The 15,499-nt window shown below is 47.7% G+C and overlaps 1 protein-coding gene across 5 annotated transcripts in view; it reads right to left on the bottom strand.

Annotated features, from left to right (window-relative positions):
* ARMH3 (armadillo like helical domain containing 3) overlaps positions 1-15,499 on the bottom strand; it is a 791,613-nt gene that overhangs the window by 417,392 nt on the left and 358,722 nt on the right. For all 5 annotated transcript variants that reach the window (XM_029610203.1, XM_029610204.1, XM_029610205.1 and 2 more), the window contains exon 18: positions 7,334-7,403. In XM_029610203.1, coding sequence (XP_029466063.1) covers positions 7,334-7,403 — 70 coding nt within the window. The remainder of the gene's footprint in view (positions 1-7,333; positions 7,404-15,499) is intronic.

Below are 15,499 nucleotides of genomic sequence, written 5' to 3'. Positions count from 1 at the left end.
ACGTTTTGCTATACACGAGACTGAAGGGGGACCCCTGCTGGATGCAGGGTTAGTGCCATGCTGGGCATGCCTAGTAGGTGCCAGACAAAGTTCTAGACATTTTGACAAAAGTGTTCTGTGATTGGGCTCCATCCTGATGATGTCACCCATATGTGAGGACTACCATCCTGCTTGTCCTGTGAGAACGGAGGTAATTACCTGGGCTCTGAGGGGAGGATAACTGGATAAGGAAGAGGAAGGGAGCAGCACTAGTTTGATTGTAAAGTGGGCGTTGGGCTGGGCTCTGGTAGGGAGTGAACTTAGAGGCGGCTGGGAGACTGCACTTGGTTTTGTTTGCTTTGTTTGTTCCTGAAGGTACCACAAGGATGGAGATGGAGAACATGCTGAAATGGATGGTTGAGCAGATGCAGAAGCAGCAGGAGACTACTCATCAGCTCCTCCAGGTGACGCTACAGCGGCAGAATGAACAATTGCAACCGCTACTAAAGCTTGTGGAGGAACAGATTAAAGAAACTCAGACCTTGATACGCCAACAGCAGCGGCTGTTCTCCTCAGGCGAGGTGGGAGATTGGCTGGGAGTACCCGGAGAGGCCGAGAAGGGACTGGTGGGACTGGCAAGGGGCCTCAATCTTTCGAAACTGGGACCGGATGATGATCCAGAGGCTTTCCTAGTAACCTTTGAGAGGGTCGCTGAAGTAGCTGGGTGGCCAAAAGAGCAGTGGGCAATCCGGTTAGCCTCTCAGCTGACCAGCAAGGCCCAGGTCACTTACCGGACCCTAGATAAGGACCAGGCAAGAGACTATGAGGCCGTGAAGGCTGCCATTGTGGACCGGCTGGGTCATAACCCAGAAGCCTCCCGGAGACGTTTTAGGTCTCTCAGGGTAGGTAGAGGAGAGAGACCCTGGTTGACAGCACAGAAGCTCAAGGACCTAGCAACCTGATGGCTTTGTCCAGCAGTTCGAACTAGTTAGGAAGCAGTGGGGCCAATAGTATTAGAACAGTATATGAATATTTTACCAACCCCCATGCGAACTTGGGTGGGACACCAAGGACCCCGAGATTTAGGGGGGGCTGTACAGTACAGCAAAGGATTCCTAGACATCGATGAGGCAGCGGTCCCGGACAGGCACCCAGCCAAGGAAAGTAGGATTCGGGGGTTACTTGGGGAGAGCCCTATAGGCGCGGAAGCAAGCTGGAGAGGCTCCCCTACCAAAGGGAAGGACCCAGGGGATGCAAATTTGGGCCCCGGGTCAGGGAGGGAGGAGAGAATGCCTCCGGGGAAGGTAGGGAGATTCCCCACACAGTCGACACAGGGTCCTCTATGGTGTTTTACCTAAGGGGAAGAGGACCACTTTAAAAGAGACTGTCCCTACATGGACTGCTCTTTCTCTGACTGGGGAAAGGTCAAAAACAAACGGGCAGGGGTGCAGGAGAATCGATACCTAAGCAACATGCACGTGGGGGGCACCCAGGTAAGAGATATCTTAAGACACTGGAAGTAATCAGTCGCTTATCTCCGGGCTCCTGGCAAGGAGCTTCAGGCTTATAGGCCCCGGCAACAGAGTGGTCGGAAGGACTTGGGTGAGGTATGTGCATAGAGACACCCGAATTTGCCATTCTGTAGAGATCCCCCTAGCATGGGGAAAGAGGGTTGTAGCCCTAAGATTAGCGGTAGTTGAGAGACTGCCTTTTCCTTTGATCCCGGGAAAAGACTGGGAGGGATTGGGGGAACAGCTACCGGGGCAGAATGCCTGTTTAGCCACTAGGGCCAACCCTAACCCCAGTCAGGTTCAGCCAGTGTGGGGAGACCCGAAAGACCTGGGGAATATTTTTCCATTTGTTAACACAGATATCGTGGAAACCCCACGGGTTCGTATTGCAGCCCGATCCCAGTACATGGGGAGAACCCCCCTAAAGAATAGAGGGAACCGGCCAGGGCAAGATGGAGAGGGTATAAGGCTTGCCCCGGAGATATTTCAGAAGCTACCCCATTTCGGGGAAGAACGGAAAGCAGATAGAGTCATTGGCAAACTGAAAAAAAGATTGGAAGATGAGAAAGGAAATAAAAGCAGGAAAGAAGGGTACTATCGGAGGTTTATCCCCAATTTTGCCAATCTGATAACTCCTTTAACCGAGTTACTAAAGAAAGATCAACCCAATCAAGTCCGATGGGACCAATGGACTGAAAATGCCTTTGTAGAAATAAAACGGAAGTTATGCCAATACCCGGTGCTACATAGCGTGGACTTCCAGCACCCTTTTGTATTACAGACGGATGCGTCAGATGTAGGGCTGGGGGTTGTTCTGTCCCAGAGGGTGGGTGAGGAGGAACACCCAGTCCTCTGTCTTAGCAGGAAGCTGAACCCAAATGAAAAGCATTATGCCATGATCGAGACGGAATCTCTGGCCATTAAGTGGGACGTGGAGAGTCTCCAGTACTATCTCCTGGGAAGGTGTTTCACCTTGGCCACAGACCGTGCGCCCCTGAAGTGGCTCAACCAAATGCGGTCCACTAATACTCGACTGATGAGGTGGTACATGGCCCTACAAAACCCTTTAGATTCTCAATACAACACCGGGCAGGGAAAGAGCATAGCAATGCGGACTTCTTATCCCGGGACGCAATCCTTTCCCCCCGAAAAGGAGGAGGAGGGTCGGGGACCCCTGAAAAAAGGGGTGGAGGTATGTAATGGGAGATACGTCCCATTACGACAGCTGAACAGGAGGGGAATGCAAACCAGGGCTGAATGGACCAAAAGCTCAGTTGGGGGAGGGGAGGACTACAACTCCCAGAGGGCCGAGGGAAAGGACGCTGAGCACCTGAAGGGAGAGGAAGTTGAGCATGGCTGGGAACCAGGTGTAGAGCGGATTAAAAGAGAGGAGACCGACACACAAGACTGGTGGGAATGACAGGAGGACAAGGACAGCGAAGGTGGAAGCAGCTGATACTAACTGAACAAAGGACCCTTAGGGAATTGCCATGGGGCGGAGTAGGAAAACGTTGAAATACCTGTATTTGTTTGAACCTGACTTTTTCAGTGTTGGTTTTCCTACTGAAGGGGCGGTGGCAATTCACCCCAGCTCCAGAGAGTCACCTGGGCTGGGGCAAAGAGAATCTTACGGATTGTGGTGCGTGGGATCCCTGAAAGCAGAAGCAGCCGTGTGGGACTGCCTTTAAAGGCTTTGGGGTATAAGCAGTGAAGGGGTGTGTGTGTGTGTGGGGGGGGGGGGGTGATGGGCACAACCAGGACTGAACTGGGTTAAAGAAGCCGGTGTTATCAGGGCCAAGCTAAGCGTTCGGGACAAACTTTAAAAGTCTTTTCTGCTACAGGCTGTTGCGCTGGGACAGGCACAGCCTGGGGATGTGAATTTGGTGGCACCATAGTGCCAGGACTAAGCCGGACTGACAGGACTATGTTTGAACCCCCTGGGCAGGCTGTACTTGGGGAGTCCAGAGCCTGACTAACCAATTTTGTTTACAACCCGTGTGGGTGTGGTTTCACCTGAGTTTGAATCCAGTGCCAGATCTCGGGGAAAATGAAGGGATACTGCAGTGAGGAACCAGCGGAAGAAGCTCCAGCAGCGCAACTCCACCTGGTGAGCCTGTACAGGGGTTATACTGGAATTTGTACAATGCATGTAGGAATTCACCATTGTAGGGATATGTTATTCTGTTAACGAGTTTGTTCCCATGTATCTTATTTTCTTTTGTGTATGGCTGTTTGTAATGTTTGGCATGTTAAATAAAAAGTTTTTAAAAAATTCTCAATGAAGATGTTAAAACTAAAAAAAAAAAAAAAAGAGGCAGCATTATTGGCTAGCATTGAATAGAAGTCAGGAGGTTATGTCTTCTGCCCACCCTAGTGCTTCCCTGGGTGGAGGCCTGAGAGCAGCATCAATTGTGAGGGTAAAGGGAGAAGGAAGAGGTGTCTTTGGCCGGTGCTGGTGTGAGACTGTGGAAGGGGGAGACCTGGGTTTGCTTCATCAGCATTCAGGGGTGAAAAGGAAAGAAAGCAATATATTTAGCTCATGGGGGTAAAAGGTGAACTGTTATGGATAGTGGATCTATGGGAGGAGGTAAACTGCTAAAGTACCAGCTGCCAATTCATGAAATGCCCACTACCTGCTGGAAGGACTGTGCTCATGTATGGGTTAGTTGAAGAGAGACACCTCAAGAGAGAGATTACTTGGGATAGAAGGAATTGAAAAACGAAGTGACTGCTGGGGATGGGGGATTGAGAGAATGACTGCCTGAGAGGGGGGTATTGAAAGAAAGGATGACTTTTGGGGATGGGGGGGTCTGAGACAAGAAGAAAGAGACTGCTGGAGATAGGGGGAGCTGAGTGAGTCTCTGACAATATTTGATTAAATTATGGAAATAATACCAGTGGAACATACCTGGATAAGTAGTCCACTGAATGTACCTAGATGAAGTGGAGGAATAGCCCAGTGGTTGGAACAGCGTGCAGAGAACCAGGGTTCATATTCCACTTCTGCTCACTGGGACCTTGGGCAAGTCACTTTATCATGGGTAACTTTAGGACAGTGAATTTTCTGATCAGACTTATGTAGCTGAGTTTACCCATAAAAAAACTGATGTTTGAATATCTCCCCCTGCACACACAAAGTCTGTGCACAAAAAGAGGATTCTGCGGGCGGGGATAAACTTTAGCCACTGAGCACTTTCCAGCTGAAGTTAGGCACATAAGTCTGGTCAGAAAAAGTGTATCTTTTTCCAGGTAAAGTTACTTATGTACCTATATCCGCATAGATTCAGCAGCAGACTTATCCAGGTAAGTCCTACTAAATATCTATGAAAGGATACGCAGGTAATTTTACCTGGATGAATTTACCATGCGCCAGCTATCTGAATACGATTCCCTCTATATGGGAATCTGATGACACAACACACACCCAGCCTGAGAAATAATGTAAAGGCCTGCAATCTTTTCAAAACAGAAGAGCCATTTATTTTTTTCAAAAATAGTATGAGAGCTGCAATTCTGTCGTAAATAAGACACTCATGTACATTGCCTCCATCTCCCCCCATCTATTACAGTCTCCGTCTTTCTCTCTCAATCCTCCTCATGCCCAGCAATCACACTCTCTAACTCCTTCAGTCCCTTCAGTCACTTCTTCTATAAGCCCCTCCATAACCCAACCAGGCACTCCTTCTCTCAAATCACCCTCAGTTACTATCTCTCTCACTTTCAACAATCACTCTCTCTCGTTTTCACTCTGTCCCCCTCACCACCAGCAATCACACTCTCTCTGACCCTCCATCCTCTACAATCACTCCCTCTCTCTCTAATGCCTCCTCATCCCCAGCAGTCACTTGCATTGTCTTCCTCTCTCTCAATCCCCCATCTTCAGCAGTCACTTCCTCTCAATCCCCATCCTCAATAGTCACTCCCTCTCTTTCCACCCACCATCCCAGCGGTTACACTATCTTTAAATCCCCATCCCAATAGTCACTCTTTCAACCTCCTCCCCCTCCCCTCCCCCCCATTCAACCTTTAACATCAATGGCACTAATAACTAGCATCACTGGATTTACTTTAGCCTTTTGGGGTAATTTTCAAAGCTACTTATGTGTATAAACCTGGTTTTATGCACGTAACTGGCATTACAAAATCTGCCAGAGTTCTGCTCATATAAACGCGTGTGTAACCAGTTTTGTGCATTCTTTTAAATGTACTGAACAGAGGCATTCTGGGCGGCAGAGTTGGCACTTGCACACATACTTTTTTAATTTTAAAAAATATGCACACAAGTGTACATGTAAGTAACATCCTCGAAAGAGGAAATGTAACTTTCATGACTGAATCTCAGTGAGTACTTGTCCCCTTCCCTGCAAATTTTCAAAGCAGAATTATGTGCCTAAATTTGCTTTGATTTCTATGCCCAAATGTATAACTCTGCATTTTTTTGTATTGAAATTTAGCTGACAACCAGTCTTCCATCTTCCTTAAATCACTTCTTATTCTTTCTATTCCCTCAAACTTTATTAAAAAAAAAAACGACCCCAACACAAACAACAACTTTTGCACAGAATGCTGAAGAACCCAAGAATCTATGAAAAAACACAGCTGAAGGCTTAAAGTGGTGATGACAGTGTGCCAGCAGAATATTCAATGGTCAGAAGAAAACTGAGGAGCTGCAGATTTGGCATCACGCAGAAGCCTTCCACCCTAGCTCAATCTTTTCCTAGAAATCTCTACAAGAGTCTTCCAGCTGGACACATTGTATGACCCATCCACATGGATTGTTTTCCTGCTTGCTATCAGAGAATACAGAATTATGTTAGGTCACAGATGTGATGGGTAAATTAGTCTCTACATATTTTGTCCTACATTCCAGAACATTACACAATGGCTGATTTGACACAGTTCATATCCTAGAACCTGGGTTCTAGGATATGAAGGGAAGGGAAGGGACTGAGGTGGATCCTTGATCCACCTCAGTCCCTTCCCAGCCCATATCCTTTTCCCTGACCTCAATCCACCATTCCAGTACCCTCCCCGCTCCCTCCCCTTCCCCCTACCCCACACCCCCCCGCCTACCATCCCCACTCCCCCCCCGGCTCCCTCCCCCAGTGCCCCCTGTACCCCCTTCCCTCCCTCCCCCCACTCCACCCCCTCTTCTCCTCACTCCCCCTCCCCTCCCCTCCCCCCATCACCAGCCTCTTATCGCTCTTGCACGCTCCTGTATTACTGTATTACTTGCACCTGTATTAATGTAAATAACCTTCATATACTAAGTGTATCAAGTGCACATGCCACTTAACATTGTATATTAGTTCATTTGCATATATAATCCTAATCCAATGCAAATAGTTGTAATGCTGCCTGTTGACTCTCCTCTCCTGTACTTATGTATATCTTCCAGTTACCCCTCCCCTGTTCATTGTAATTTCCTTTCCTTCTCAGTTTTTTGTAAACCGACATGATGTGTCCTACGAATGCCGGTATAAAAAAGTTTTTAAATAAATAAATAAATAAACCCATCAAAAATGGAAGACTGTAGTGTTTATTTCTTTCCATAAAAAGAAAATGTGTCAGAGCTAAACTATGTGAATAACCCTGTGCTTACAAAATTTGAGATTATACATTGTTATAAGATCCTCATTTTCATGAGTATAGAGGCTTATCAAGTTCACCCTGACAAATCAGAGGAGAAATCTTACTAAGTATGGATTAAGTTGAAAAGCAGGGGATTGCAGGAACTGCTTGAAAACGTTAAAAAACAGTTTAACTTTCTCTGTCTTTATCTGTCAAGTTATGAGTATAATGGCTGTTCCCTGAAAATACCAGTTCAATTGATACTCACTCACCCAGCACAGCACACACCAGGGGTCGACACGGAAGGTTCTTGTCTGCTGCTTTCTTCCTGTGTCTCATAGGCTTCAAATACAAAAAGACAAAAAGGAAATCACTGAACACCCTTAAATCATCTAATCAAATTCATGTAAAATGCATCACCACAGCAGGTTCCCTCTCTATAATGTGCCTCTGAATGCGTCTAAATATAGCATGAAGAAAAGAAAATGGCTTCCAATTTCTTATCACAGTCAGAAAGGGTTTTCTTCTGTACATAGGGCTGTTTCCTTTGTTTCATTTGCTATATTCATAATAACAGCAAGATTAAAGTGATGGATAAGAAAATATTCCTTGTGGGGTTTTTTTTTCCATCCGTTCATCTTTTAACATTATTTATATTATTTTTTCTTGTGGATTTCATCATCTATTTTGAGCAGCCTCAATTCACAGGAAACAGAAGGGAAAGCAAATGTTGCTTACCTGTAACAGGTGTTCTCATAGGACAGCAGGATGTTAGTCCACACATATGGGTGACATCACAGGATGGAGCCCAATCACAGAACACTTTTGTCAAAGTTTCTAGAACTTTGACTGGCACCTACTGGGCATGCCCAGCATGGTACTAAACCTGCAGCCAGCAGGGGTCCCCCTTCAGTCTTGTTTAAAGCTACAGGAAGTGCAGAAAAATAAAATAAGAAAACGAACCCAACACTGTGGGGTGGTGGGCGGGTTTCGTGAGGACTAACATCCTGCTGTCCTGTGAGGACACCTGTTACAGGTAAGCAACATTTGCTTTCTCACAGGACAAGCAAGATGGCAGTCCTCACATATGGGTGAGTACCGAGCTGAGGATGTCCGAGAAATGCACCAAATGTACCCAAGATGTGCAATAAGCACAAGGACTGGGGCGGAATTTGGTAGAGGACATCCTGAACCCTAATGGACAGGCGGAAGGGTGTTGGTACGTCAAGTTGTAAAAAGGTTGCGCAAGACAGATTGGCTGAAAATGGAATCTTGTCTTCCGGCGTTGTCTAAGCATTAATGGGGTGTAAAGGTATGGAGAGAACTCCAGGTAGCAGCCCTGCAAATGTCAGGAAGCGGTACCGAGCGTAGGTGTGCTACTGAAATCGCCATGGCCCTCACAGAGTATGCTTTAACACGGTCTTGAAGCGGAATGCCTGCTTGCTGATAGCAAAAGGATATGCAGTCCGCTAACCAGGAGGACAGTCTGCTTACGCACAGGCTTCCCCAATTTGATGGAATGGAAAGAGACGAACAATTGAGCGTTTTTCCTGTGGGCAGCTGTACGGTCTAGATAGAATGCTAGAGCCCGTTTACAATCAAGGGTATGCAGAGCCTGTTCTCCTGGATTGGAGTGGGGCCTGGGAAAGAAGGTAGGTAGTATAATGGATTGATTAATGTGAAACTTCGATACTACCTTAGGTAAGAACTTAGGGTAAGTGCGGAGTACTGCCTGGTCCTGCTGAAGTTTAGTGTAAGGTGGATAGGTAACTAGGGCCTGTAACTCACTAACTGCGAGCAGATGTGACTGCCAAAAGAAAAATCACTTTCCATGTGAGATAGCGAAGATCACAGGATTGGAAAGGTTCGAATGGTGGTTTCATGAGCCGACCCAAAACCAGATTGAGGTCCCAAGAAGGGGCCGGAGGACGCAGTGGAGGCTTGAGGTGAAGCAAGCCTTTCAGAAAACGTGTTACGAGGGGTTGTACCGAAATAGGAACGTCCCCGACACCTTTATGGAAGGCGGCCACCGCACTGACATGCATTCTGTTGGAGAAAGTTTTTAGACCTGATTCTGACAAGTGCCATAGATAGTCTAGAAACTTTGTGGTAGAACAGATAAAGGGATCAAGGGATTGCGAAGAACACCATGACTTAAACCTGTTCCATTTGTAGAGGTAAGACTTTCTCGTGGAAGGCTTCCGTGAAGCAATCAGGACACGGGAAACTGGCTCCGAAAGGTTAAGTGGCTGAAGAATTAACCTTTCAACATCCAAGCCGTCAGGGACAAAGCTTGAAGATTAGGGTGGCATAGGCACCCATCGTTCTGAGTGATCAGAAGCAAGTCCGTTCCCAAGGGAATGTGCCTGTGAATGGAGAGATCCTGAAGTACTGGAAACCACACTTGGCGAGGCCAGTGAGGTGCTATGAGGATCATGCATCCTTTGTCCTGACGTAACTTCACGAGAGTCTTTGATAGAAGTGGAAGTGGAGGGAAAGCATATAGGAGACTGGTTGCCCATGAGAGGGAGAACGTATCTCTTGGTTTCGAGTGTTGGCTGCGAGTGAGAGAGCAAAAAGTTCTCTACTTTGCGGTTCTGAGGTGATGCAAAGAGGTCTATGTGGAGGTAACCCCAATGTTGGAATATTGAGTCCACTACAGTGGAGTTGAGGGACCACTCGTGCGGTTGAAAGGCGTGACTCAGCTTGTCCGCCAACACATTGTCCACTCCCGGCAAGTAGGTGGCCCTGAGGTACATCGAATGGGAGAGGGCCTCTGCCCATATCTGTGCAGCCTCCTGACACAGTAGGTAGGAGCCAGTCCCTCCCTGTTTGTTGATGTACCACATGGCCACCTAGTTGTCCGTTTGAATGAGAATGACCTGGTTGGAAAGGTGATCCTGAAATACCCTGAGAGCATATCTGATTGCTCGCAGCTCCAGGAAATTGATTTGGTTTTTGGCTTCCTCTGGAGACCAAGTTCCTTGTGTCTGCAAATCGGCGACATGGGCTCTCCAGCCAAGGTAGGAAGAATCGGTGGTGAGAATTATTTGTGAGTCTGGAGCCTGGAAGGGCAGGCCTTGGAGGAGATTGATCTGATTTTGCCACCAGGCTAGAGACTGATGAAGTGAGTCGGTGATGTGGACAGTGGTCGATAGAGATTGGACGGACTGAGTCCATTGTGACCTTAGAGTCCACTACATGACTCTCATGGCCAAGCGGGCCATTGGGGTAACCTGTACTGAGGACACCATGTGTCCTAGCAGGAAGAGGAAGTGGCGTGCAGTCATGCGGTGCTGAGACTGTAGCTGGTGTGCGAGAGAGATGAGAGTGAGAGCTCGCTGTCGAGGTAGAAATGCCTTTGCCTAGAAGGTGTCCAAGTCTGCCCCTATGAATGATAAAGTTTGAGATGGGACTAAGCAGGATTTCGCATAGTTGACGAGAAATCCTAGAGAAATCAGAGTGTGTAAGGTAAGACGTAGGGACGACAGAGCAGCTTGCTGAGTGGGAGCCCTCATCAACCAATCGTCTAGTTAGGGGTAGACGTGAACACCTTGAGTCCCGAGGAAGGCTGCTACTACTACGAGGCACTTGGTGAAGACTCGTGGTGCAGATGCCAGGCCGAATGGTAGCACTCAGTACTGATAATGTTTGGGGCCTACCAGAAATCTCAGGAACCTGCGATGAGATGGATTTATCGCAATGTGTGTGTACGCGTCTTGGAGATAGAGAGAGCAGAGCAAGTCTCCTCTTTGCGGAAGAGGAAGGAGGGAACCCAAGGTCACCATCTTGAACTTTTCTCGGTGGAGGTACTTGTGAGGGCGCATAGGTCCAGAATTGGACGAATGCCGCCTGATTTTTTGGGGATTAGAAAGTACCGGGAATAGAATCCTAGGCCTTGTTGGGAGTAGGGCACTGGCTCTATTGCTCTGGACTGAAGGAGGAGGGAGATCTCCTGCTCCAGGAGAAGTGAGTAGTCGGATGTTCTCCACGTCTGTAGAGGTCGGGAGTCCGATGGGATGGAGAGAAAGTTCAGGTGATAACCTTGCGAGATTATGGCAAGGACCCACTGGTCTGAGGTGATCATGTGCCACCTGTTGTTGAAATGGCACAATCGACCTCCCACTGGTATCTCAGGCAGTGGAAACTGGCTGCTGCTCTCTATGCAGGAGTCAAAAGCCGGAAGCAGGGCCCAGCTGAGGAACTGCCTGCGGCTTTTGTTTCCGCAATTGACGAGACTGTGCCTTTTGGAAAGGTCTTGTGGAACGAGTTCTAGACGGAAGTGGATAGGACTTCTTTGGATGGAAGATTGACTTTTTAGTATCCTTCCTGAAAGGCTGTTTGGAGGAATACTCAGAGGGCATCAGAGAGAGCTGGCGAAGGGTCTCATGATGGTCCTTGAGTTCCGCCACCGTCTGCTGAATCTGTTCGCCAAACAGATTGTCTCCTATGCAGGGCAGATCAGATAATCTATCTTGTACTTCAGGGCGCAAGTCCGAAGACTTAAGCCAGGCCCATCTTCTTGCCGAAATAGCAGCTGCAGATACCCTGGAAGCGGTGTCGAAGATATCATAAGAGGATCTTATTTCATGCTTCCCTGCCTCAAAACCCTTCTGTACCACGGTTTGAAGCTGTTCCTGGAATTGCTGAGGCAGGGACTCTGCAAAGTCCTGTTTCTACTTGAATAAGACCCTGTTGTACTGGGTCATATACAGCTGGTAGGAGGCGATCCGAAAGATAAGCATCGATCCCTGGAAGACACGCAGGCCAATGGCATCCAGGAATTTCTGTTCATACCTGGGGGAAAGGAAGAGTGGGGTTTTGATCGTTTTGCCCTCTTTTGGGCAGATTCTACAACCACAGATTGGTGATCCAGCTGACGTTTCTGGAATCCTGGGGGCTGACTGGACCAAATAAGTGGTATCAGCTTTTCTGTTGACTGGAGCAAAAGAACCAGGGTGTTCCCAGTTCCTTTTGAGGAGATCCAAAAGAACCTGGTGAATAGGAATGGAGGTTATTTCCTTGGGAGCATCCAGGAATTGTAACAGCTCCAACATTTGGTGCCTATCATCTTGCTCAGTCTGTAATTGGAAGGGAACCAATTCAGACATTTCCTTCACAAAATTTATGAAGGACAAGTCCACTGGAGGAGAACCCTTCCAACTTTCAGTAGGAGAAGGTGGCGATGGTAAATCATCGGTGTCTTGAAATGAATCGTCAGTCCAGGTGTCATAGGGATCAGCACCTGTCCCTGTAGGAACCTGAGAAGGATGGGACAATGGTATTCCTGAAGGTCATGGTCTAGGATCTGAAGGCATCGATGGAAGTACTGGAGGCACTGATGAAGGCATCGATGGATGGATTGGTGGCACTGATGGGCGCATCGGCATCGATGGTGGAGGCATCGGAAGGACTCCCGATGGAGGAATGTGGAACGGTGTTTCCCCTCCCGATGACAGGGTAAGTGGGGAAGGCACCGGAGCCATCGGTGACCCAGGATCCATTGGTGGAAAAGTGGCTATGAGCGCTTCCATCTTCGAGAGCAGTGGTGCCAATGCTGCCGGAATGGGATTGATGGTCAGTTCCGCGACCGGCACCAATTTCGGCGCCAGGGGACCTTGGAGTCTGTGCATCGCCTTATCGATGGCCTCCTGAACCATCTGGTCCAGTTCTTCACGGAGACCTGGAGCAAGCAGCCCCGGCTCTGGAAGGGAAGAAGGAGGCAGAGGCATAGCCGGAGGGACCACCGTTAAAGGTGGAGTTGCGGCTCCCGATACCCATCTGGGTGAGGGTTGCCTCGGTGACCCGGTCGCAGAAAGGATCGGTGCCTTTTCTGGACGGGGTTTTTCGATGGCGGCTCGGACGATGGCGATGATTTTCCTTCATCGATAGTCCGAGACTTCCGGTGTCGATGCCGATGTTTTTCTCTACGATCCCCTCGGTCCTGAGGGGGAGTAGAGGTAGTCGAAGGCCGAGAAGTCGTCGATGCCGTATCTGTCACCGGCCGGTGGCCGATACTGGTGTGAAGTGGACGGTGCCAGTTCAGATGACGTTGATGCAATAGAAGGTGTCGGATTTTGAGAACGGAAGAGAAGTTCCATTTTCTCCATTCTGGCCTTGCGACCTTTTGGTGTTATTAAGGTGTTATTAAGTCAGGACATCATGCTCGCACCCGAGACACATTACATAGACTTTATGCGGGTCTGTTATGCACATGGTGCGAGTACAGTCTGGGCACCGACGGAATCCAGACGCCATGGCCTTTGAAAAATTTAGCTGCGGTACGGTCGACGGCCAGTAGGCCGCGAGGGCCAAACTCGACAGGAATCCACCAAAAACGGGTAAAAACTTACCGGAATACCACGGAGTCAAAAATTCAAAGGAGGGACCCCTGTGGGGTATGAAAGTTTTTAGTAATTCCATGAGGAAAATTCCTGTCAGGAATCTCTGTGGAGCTCCTTAACCCGCGTGGCTACTGCTGCGAGGAAAAAAGAAGTCTGAAGGGGACCCCTGCTGGCTGCAGGTTTAGTGCCATGCTGGGCATGCCCAGTAGGTGCCAGTCAAAGTTCTAGAAACTTTGACAAAAGTGTTCCTTGATTGGGCTCCATCCTTTGATGTGAGGACTACCATCCTGCTTGTCCTGTGAGAAAGGAATCTTCCCTAATGTCAGCCTAGATGCACAATTAAAACTAACCTGATTCCGCCCCTCTCCCCATAAGAACATAAGAAATGCCATTTTGGGTCAGACCAAGGGTCCATCAAGCCCAGCATCCTGTTTCCAACAGTGGCCAATCCAGGCCATAAGAACCTGGCAAGTACCCAAAAACTAAGTCTATCCCTTGCTACTGATGCTAGTAATAGCTGTAGCTATTTTCTAAGTCAACTTAATTAATAGCAGGTAATGGACTTCTCCTCCAAGAACTTATCCAATTCTTTTTTAAACACAGCTACACTAACCGCACTAACCACATCCCCTGGCAACAAATTCCAGAGTTTAACTGTGTGTTGCGTGAAAAAGAACTTTCTCTGATTAGTTTTACATGTGCCACTTGCTAACTTCATGGAGTGCCCCCTAGTCCTATTATCCGAAAAAGTAAATAACCGATTCACATTTACCCGTTCTAGACCTCTCATGATTTTAAACACCTTTATCATATCTCCCCTCAGCCGTCTATTCTCCAAGCTGAACAGTCTTAACCTCTTTAGTCTTTCCTCATAGGGGGGCTGTCCCATCCCCTTTATCATTTTGGTCGCCCTTCTCTGTACCTTCTTCATCGCAACTATATCTTTTTTGAGATGTGGTGACCAGAATTGTACACAGTATTCAAGGTGCATTCTCACCATGGAGTGATAGAGGCATTATGACATTTTCCGTTTTATTCACCATTCCCTTTCTAATAATTCCCAACATTCTATTTGCTTTTTTGACTGCCGCAGCACACTGAACAGACAATTTCAATGTGTTATCCACTAAGATACCTAGATCTCTTTCTTGGGTGGTAGCTCCTTTCTCACTCACCCTGAACGTCTCTTCCTTTCACCTTAAAACCACCCTTTTACAAAAAAGCAAGCTTAAATCTGTTTGTGAAAATGGGATGCTTTCTCACAGCAAGCCAGCATCTATTGGGAATTGTTTTTGCAATAAAAGCCTTTTCAAACAGTTCCAGGACCAGCTTTTTCAGCACCTGGGGCAGATATTTAGATTTACCTCCTCTCACCCCCATGAGTTACTAGTGGCTTCTGCTATGGTCCCCATGAGCAACTTGATGTCAGCCCTTATGCCATGATGCCCAGGACATGTGTCCAGCTGGCACCCCACCCCCTTGTCCTAGCACGGTTTCAAACAAGTCATAAATATGCTCTGTTTCCGCTATGCATTTCCTATGCACAACTTACACATATAGCTTAACTCAGTCTTTACTCACAGACAGAGGAGACTGCTTCTTCAACTCCAAACTTTATTAACAGATAAAACAAGCAAACAAAGTCTTACTGTGCATAAAACAAGAGAACAGTAATCACAGCAGTCTGGGCCACGCAATAAAGACAGGTAAAATTAGGATTATTTTTCAGGGCTGGCCAGATTAGATGCTGAATCACACATGCTGGACAGAGCTGATCAAAAATATGAGTAAAAACACCCAGAAACCTCTGTTCCAAATCAGAAGTTAACTCTTTAGTGCATTGTTTCCCAATCAATGTGCCATGGCACATTGGTTTGCCTTCAGACCTGATCAGGGGTGCCATAGAAAAGTCACCATTGCCTGATGTTCAGATCCAGACCAGCACCTGAGCTCTCCTCTCAGTACCTCACAGCATCAACAATCACCAGTCGTGGTTCTTAAACATGTAGGAGCTCCTTTCTGAGAACGTTAATCATGCATACTTTTGCTTCCTAACTACAGTATGAGCCCTACAGTGCGATAATTAACGGGCAG

This window comes from Rhinatrema bivittatum, chromosome 7 (genome assembly GCF_901001135.1).
Source record: "Rhinatrema bivittatum chromosome 7, aRhiBiv1.1, whole genome shotgun sequence".
NCBI classification, from domain to species: Eukaryota; Metazoa; Chordata; class Amphibia; order Gymnophiona; family Rhinatrematidae; genus Rhinatrema; species Rhinatrema bivittatum.
Note: the sequence above shows the minus strand (reverse complement) of the source record. Positions and strands in the feature narration are given on the sequence as shown.